Genomic DNA, 7,526 nt, shown 5'->3' with positions numbered 1-7,526 from the left:
TTTAAAGTGAGTGTGAAGTGAGGTTACAGTGAGTTTAAAGTGAGTGTGAAGTGAGGTTACAGTGAGTTTAAAGTGAGGTTACAGTGAGTTTAAAGTGAGGTTACAGTGAGTTTAAAGTGAGGTTACAGTGAGTTTAAAGTGAGTGTGAAGTGAGGTTACAGTGAGTTTAAAGTGAGGTTACAGTGAGTTTAAAGTGAGTGTGAAGTGAGGTTACAGTGAGTTTAAAGTGAGGTTACAGTGAGTTTAAAGTGAGGTTACAGTGAGTTTAAAGTGAGTGTGAAGTGAGGGTACAGTGAGTTTAAAGTGAGGTTACAGTGAGTTTAAAGTGAGGTTACAGTGAGTTTAAAGTGAGTCACGAGGGTACAGTGAGTTTAAAGTGAGGTTACAGTGAGTTTAAAGTGAGTGTGAAGTGAGATTACAGTGAGTTTAAAGTGAGATTACAGTGAGTTTAAAGTGAGGTTACAGTGAGTTTAAAGTGAGGTTACAGTGAGTTTAAAGTGAGTTTAAAGTGAGATTACAGTGAGTTTAAAGTGATATTACAGTGAGTTTAAAGTGAGTTTAAAGTGAGATTACAGTGAGTTTAAAGTGAGATTACAGTGAGTTTAAAGTGAGTTTAAAGTGAGATTACAGTGAGTTTAAAGTGAGATTACAGTGAGTTTAAAGTGAGATTACAGTGAGTTTAAAGTGAGGTTACAGTGAGTTTAAAGTGAGGTTACAGTGAGTTTAAAGTGAGTGTGAAGTGAGGTTACAGTGAGTTTAAAGTGAGTGTGAAGTGAGGTTACAGTGAGTTTAAAGTGAGTTCAAAGTGAGTTTAAAGTGAGTGTGAAGTGAGGTTACAGTGAGTTTAAAGTGAGGTTACAGTGAGTTTAATGTGAGTGTGAAGTGAGGTTACAGTGAGTTTAAAGTGAGGTTACAGTGAGTTTAAAGTGAGGTTACAGTGAGTTTAAAGTGAGTGTGAAGTGAGGGTACAGTGAGTTTAAAGTGAGGTTACAGTGAGTTTAAAGTGAGGTTACAGTGAGTTTAAAGTGAGTGTGAAGTGAGGGTACAGTGAGTTTAAAGTGAGGTTACAGTGAGTTTAAAGTGAGATTACAGTGAGTTTAAAGTGAGTGTGAAGTGAGGTTACAGTGAGATTACAGTGAGTTTAAAGTGAGTGTGAAGTGAGGTTACAGTGAGTTTAAAGTGAGGTTACAGTGAGTTTAAAGTGAGTGTGAAGTGAGGTTACAGTGAGTTTAAAGTGAGTGTGAAGTGAGGTTACAGTGAGATTACAGTGAGTTTAAAGTGAGTGTGAAGTGAGGTTACAGTGAGTTTAAAGTGAGGTTACAGTGAGTTTAAAGTGAGTGTGAAGTGAGGGTACAGTGAGTTTAAAGTGAGGTTACAGTGAGTTTAAAGTGAGTGTGAAGTGAGGTTACAGTGAGTTTAAAGTGAGTGTGAAGTGAGGTTACAGTGAGTTTAAAGTGAGGTTACAGTGAGTTTAAAGTGAGGTTACAGTGAGTTTAAAGTGAGTGTGAAGTGAGGTTACAGTGAGTTTAAAGTGAGGTTACAGTGAGTTTAAAGTGAGTGTGAAGTGAGGTTACAGTGAGTTTAAAGTGAGGTTACAGTGAGTTTAAAGTGAGTGTGAAGTGAGGGTACAGTGAGTTTAAAGTGAGGTTACAGTGAGTTTAAAGTGAGTGTGAAGTGAGGTTACAGTGAGTTTAAAGTGAGTGTGAAGTGAGGTTACAGTGAGTTTAAAGTGAGGTTACAGTGAGTTTAAAGTGAGGTTACAGTGAGTTTAAAGTGAGTGTGAAGTGAGGTTACAGTGAGTTTAAAGTGAGGTTACAGTGAGTTTAAAGTGAGTGTGAAGTGAGATTACAGTGAGTTTAAAGTGAGGTTACAGTGAGTTTAAAGTGAGTGTGAAGTGAGGTTACAGTGAGTTTAAAGTGAGGTTACAGTGAGTTTAAAGTGAGTGTGAAGTGAGGTTACAGTGAGTTTAAAGTGAGGTTACAGTGAGTTTAAAGTGAGGTTACAGTGAGTTTAAAGTGAGTCACGAGGGTACAGTGAGTTTAAAGTGAGGTTACAGTGAGTTTAAAGTGAGGTTACAGTGAGTTTAAAGTGAGGTTACAGTGAGTTTAAAGTGAGTGTGAAGTGAGGTTACAGTGAGTTTAAAGTGAGGTTACAGTGAGTTTAAAGTGAGGTTACAGTGAGTTTAAAGTGAGTGTGAAGTGAGGGTACAGTGAGTTTAAAGTGAGGTTACAGTGAGTTTAAAGTGAGGTTACAGTGAGTTTAAAGTGAGTCACGAGGGTACAGTGAGTTTAAAGTGAGGTTACAGTGAGTTTAAAGTGAGTGTGAAGTGAGATTACAGTGAGTTTAAAGTGAGATTACAGTGAGTTTAAAGTGAGGTTACAGTGAGTTTAAAGTGAGGTTACAGTGAGTTTAAAGTGAGTTTAAAGTGAGATTACAGTGAGTTTAAAGTGATATTACAGTGAGTTTAAAGTGAGTTTAAAGTGAGATTACAGTGAGTTTAAAGTGAGATTACAGTGAGTTTAAAGTGAGTTTAAAGTGAGATTACAGTGAGTTTAAAGTGAGATTACAGTGAGTTTAAAGTGAGATTACAGTGAGTTTAAAGTGAGGTTACAGTGAGTTTAAAGTGAGGTTACAGTGAGTTTAAAGTGAGTGTGAAGTGAGGTTACAGTGAGTTTAAAGTGAGTGTGAAGTGAGGTTACAGTGAGTTTAAAGTGAGTTCAAAGTGAGTTTAAAGTGAGTGTGAAGTGAGGTTACAGTGAGTTTAAAGTGAGGTTACAGTGAGTTTAATGTGAGTGTGAAGTGAGGTTACAGTGAGTTTAAAGTGAGGTTACAGTGAGTTTAAAGTGAGGTTACAGTGAGTTTAAAGTGAGTGTGAAGTGAGGGTACAGTGAGTTTAAAGTGAGGTTACAGTGAGTTTAAAGTGAGGTTACAGTGAGTTTAAAGTGAGTGTGAAGTGAGGGTACAGTGAGTTTAAAGTGAGGTTACAGTGAGTTTAAAGTGAGATTACAGTGAGTTTAAAGTGAGTGTGAAGTGAGGTTACAGTGAGATTACAGTGAGTTTAAAGTGAGTGTGAAGTGAGGTTACAGTGAGTTTAAAGTGAGGTTACAGTGAGTTTAAAGTGAGTGTGAAGTGAGGTTACAGTGAGTTTAAAGTGAGTGTGAAGTGAGGTTACAGTGAGATTACAGTGAGTTTAAAGTGAGTGTGAAGTGAGGTTACAGTGAGTTTAAAGTGAGGTTACAGTGAGTTTAAAGTGAGTGTGAAGTGAGGGTACAGTGAGTTTAAAGTGAGGTTACAGTGAGTTTAAAGTGAGTGTGAAGTGAGGTTACAGTGAGTTTAAAGTGAGTGTGAAGTGAGGTTACAGTGAGTTTAAAGTGAGGTTACAGTGAGTTTAAAGTGAGGTTACAGTGAGTTTAAAGTGAGTGTGAAGTGAGGTTACAGTGAGTTTAAAGTGAGGTTACAGTGAGTTTAAAGTGAGTGTGAAGTGAGGTTACAGTGAGTTTAAAGTGAGGTTACAGTGAGTTTAAAGTGAGTGTGAAGTGAGGGTACAGTGAGTTTAAAGTGAGGTTACAGTGAGTTTAAAGTGAGTGTGAAGTGAGGTTACAGTGAGTTTAAAGTGAGTGTGAAGTGAGGTTACAGTGAGTTTAAAGTGAGGTTACAGTGAGTTTAAAGTGAGGTTACAGTGAGTTTAAAGTGAGTGTGAAGTGAGGTTACAGTGAGTTTAAAGTGAGGTTACAGTGAGTTTAAAGTGAGTGTGAAGTGAGATTACAGTGAGTTTAAAGTGAGGTTACAGTGAGTTTAAAGTGAGTGTGAAGTGAGGTTACAGTGAGTTTAAAGTGAGGTTACAGTGAGTTTAAAGTGAGTGTGAAGTGAGGTTACAGTGAGTTTAAAGTGAGGTTACAGTGAGTTTAAAGTGAGGTTACAGTGAGTTTAAAGTGAGTCACGAGGGTACAGTGAGTTTAAAGTGAGGTTACAGTGAGTTTAAAGTGAGGGTACAGTGAGTTTAAAGTGAGGTTACAGTGAGTTTAAAGTGAGTGTGAAGTGAGGTTACAGTGAGTTTAAAGTGAGATTACAGTGAGTTTAAAGTGAGGTTACAGTGAGTTTAAAGTGAGTGTGAAGTGAGGTTACAGTGAGTTTAAAGTGAGGTTACAGTGAGTTTAAAGTGAGTGTGAAGTGAGGTTACAGTGAGTTTAAAGTGAGGTTACAGTGAGTTTAAAGTGAGGTTACAGTGAGTTTAAAGTGAGTTTAAAGTGAGTGTGAAGTGAGATTACAGTGGGTTTAAAGTGAGTGTGAAGTGAGATTACAGTGAGTTTAAAGTGAGATTACAGTGAGTTTAAAGTGAGGTTACAGTGAGTTTAAAGTGAGTGTGAAGTGAGGTTACAGTGAGTTTAAAGTGAGGTTACAGTGAGTTTAAAGTGAGTGTGAAGTGAGGTTACAGTGAGTTTAAAGTGAGGTTACAGTGAGTTTAAAGTGAGCTTGAAGTGAGATTACAGTGAGTTTAAAGTGAGTGTGAAGTGAGATTACAGTGGGTTTAAAGTGAGTGTGAAGTGAGATTACAGTGAGTTTAAAGTGAGATTACAGTGAGTTTAAAGTGAGGTTACAGTGAGTTTAAACTTAGAGGGAACCCAGTGCCAGCCTCACGGTGATCAGTGACTGAGAGCTATCTTTCAAGCAAACTTTGATGTGTTTCTGAGGGGATACAGGTTACAGGCTTTATTTTATAGGTTACTTTTGTTCTGCTGTCGTATGATTGGTTGTCTCTTTAGTGGGCGGGAGTATTGTTGTTTTGAAAGAACTGCAGTACATGTGTGATAGACTGAGCAGAATGTGATCTATAGGAGATATTTTATTTAAAAAAACACTACAATATCACTTTTATAATCACACATTAGCCTGAAACAACAGTAATAATTAAAGTTTGATTGTCATTCACAGACTGTGACTTTCTTTGGTTTGTGCATGAAGCTATGAAGAAAATAGAGTCTCATTGCTCATATATTTGTAATATATGAGCCTCTGTGAGTGCTCTCTTCTCTGTCTCTCCTCCTGCGCAGTGAGGGCAGGTCAGTGTCTGTGAAGACGGGACAGAGGGAAAGAAGAGGGACAGAGGAGGGACAGAGGAGAGGCAGAGGGACAGAGGAGGGACAGAGGAGAGGCAGAGGGACAGAGGAGGGACAGAGGAGAGGCAGAGGGACAGAGGAGGGACAGAGGAGAGGCAGAGGGACAGAGGAGGGACAGAGGAGGGACAGAGGAGGGAAAGAGCATGGAAGCCAAACCCGTGACTCATTCTAAACCTGGGGCAAACATGTGTGAGGGGCACAGAGGCAGGCTGACCCACTCCTCATTTGCACTCAAAAGTGAAAAAAAGACCCCGGTCCCCCATGTAGAGGGTAAAGGCCTCTCCTACTGAGCTAAACTCTCCTCTACTGTAAAAATAACTGAATGGAGTAAATAGTCTCACTTCACCAATCAATTAATTAATTAGACAAATTAGCACTCTACATATGTCGTTAAATGACTTGTATTTGTAACTAACGTCTACTCATTAGAAACGTGGTACAGGTAAAGGTCGTGTGCAGCAGTGACAAGCTCTCAAGATTTGTTGAGAAGACCAATAGCTGTGGGGATAAAATAGTTTTTCAGTCTATTGGTTCTAGAACTGGGCACGGTGAAGCGCCTGCCAGAGGGTGGGCCTTGAACTGTGCAGTGGGTGAACAGGATCTACCAGAATCTTCCTGGCTTTGGTCACCGACCTCGTTTTAAACAGGTCCAAGTTTTCAATGCACTGAGTCCCCCCTTCTATGACTTCTGAGCCAGAGGGGCTTTCCTCTTTTACTCTGACCTTTTGAGGTCTGTTTGCCTATGTAAGGGGCCAAGACAAAAGTGTTGGCCCCTTACATGTTGTTCTTACTGTGTATCGACTGCACAGGCGTATCTATGTACTAGCTCATTAAGTCATTTAGAGATGAATAAAGATGTGTCTATAATTTGAATATTTTGTGGTAAGAAGTTTGTACTTTTTGTTTTAATTTATTCTCAATAATAGCAACAAACATCTTCCAAAATGCACCAGATTACATGCATTACTCTTTGATACGGTTGATATTGAAATAATTGAGTTGGAACAAGACAATTATGAACGCCATCGTTTCAAAAACACATCATTTACACAGTACATACTGTTTGAAGTGACTTGGAAGTGAGTTTAAAGTACGAGACTCACCACAAGTGGCACGGAACACACCAGAAACACGGCGGTCATGAAAACCAGCAGCAACAGCATCTGCATCTCAGCGGCCGAGCTCACTGACTGCAGGCGCGGGAAGCGGCGGCGGTGCGGCGGCTCACACAGCTCTGCGCGCACGATGCCGGTCCTCTTGTTCATACCCACAAGTGAGCGGCACACGGCCACATTACACAGCACCGTGATGGTCACCAGCAGCAGCATGACGCCCCCGTACAGGAGCGAGTAGCACGCGCCCAGTGCGTCTGTTGCGCGCCAGTCCAGGAAGCACCAGGTGCCCGGGTAATGGTGCACGTGGCGGCCGAAGCCAAAGCTGGGCAGCACGCACAGCGTGAGTGTGGCCAGGTACGTGACGAGCAGCACTGTGCGCGCCACGGAACGGTCCACGTGCTGCGAGTAGAAGTAAGCGTGATTAATGGCGAGGTATCGCTCCACGGCCATGGCACACAGGATGCACGTGCCAGCGCAGCCAAAGAACAGCATGGAGAAGGAGAAGAAGTGGCAGAGCAGCGGACCTCCGGGCCAGCGGCCGCACGCGTATGTGGCGATCACAACTGGGCTCGTGAAGCATGTACCCAGCAAGTCCGTGACCGCCATCCCGCACACGAGCGTGTAGAATGTGCTCTCCTTCTGCTCCCGCTTGGACACGCACAGCACCACCACCGCGATCACGTTCCCCAGGACGCCCACTGCAAACATGGACGCAGAGATGAGCAGAGAGCGCGCCTCCAGCCGCAGCGCGGGGGACGTGCTGTGGTTGTGGCTCAGGGTAAGCGCGCTGTCGTTTAGGTCCAGAGTGGTTCCGTTAGTCACCTCCATTCCAACACGCGTCTGAAGTTTACAGTCCACTAGAGCCGTGAGGAGTTCTTGTCAAATAAGTTTGTCTCAGACAGCACATGTTGCTTGTAGACTCAGAGTCTGGACCGTGGATCACACAACCTGTCACCTCTGTGCTCTCCATGCGCTCCTGTGAAGTGCCGCTTTCACGCGCGGCTTTATGAGCGCGTCTGCGGTCAGGTATATGACGTCAGTAGAGCCGGCCACCCGCAACTTTCACAGGACTCTCTCTGCTGTGTACACTTCAATAGAGTGAGAGTATTCAAACCCGCAGTAACGACATGGACCTGGGTGCGCAGGCCCCACAAACAGGTTTTGAGCAGGTTTAGACCTGATCCACACACGCACAGGAGCATCAGCCACAGGAGCTGTGACCAATGCAGACCCCACGGACACGCTGATGATTGGTGTTTCTGTTTCAGCACCACGGTCAGCTCCAGCACAGCTT

At 42.4% G+C, this 7,526-nt stretch overlaps 1 protein-coding gene across 1 annotated transcript in view; it reads right to left on the bottom strand.

The window, feature by feature from the left end:
* Nucleotides 1-7,062, bottom strand: part of ptger4c (prostaglandin E receptor 4 (subtype EP4) c) — a 14,777-nt gene extending 7,715 nt beyond the window's left edge. The window contains exon 1 of the mRNA XM_072440431.1: nt 6,221-7,062. Within this exon, the coding sequence (XP_072296532.1) occupies nt 6,221-7,060 (840 nt within the window). The 5' untranslated portion in view covers nt 7,061-7,062. The remainder of the gene's footprint in view (nt 1-6,220) is intronic.
* Nucleotides 7,063-7,526: the final 464 nt, after the last annotated feature.

The sequence above is a fragment of the Eucyclogobius newberryi genome, unplaced genomic scaffold (genome assembly GCF_026437365.1).
Source record: "Eucyclogobius newberryi isolate DKJ021-1_F unplaced genomic scaffold, fEucNew1.0.hap1 SCAF_12, whole genome shotgun sequence".
NCBI classification, from domain to species: Eukaryota; Metazoa; Chordata; class Actinopteri; order Gobiiformes; family Gobiidae; genus Eucyclogobius; species Eucyclogobius newberryi.
Note: the sequence above shows the minus strand (reverse complement) of the source record. Positions and strands in the feature narration are given on the sequence as shown.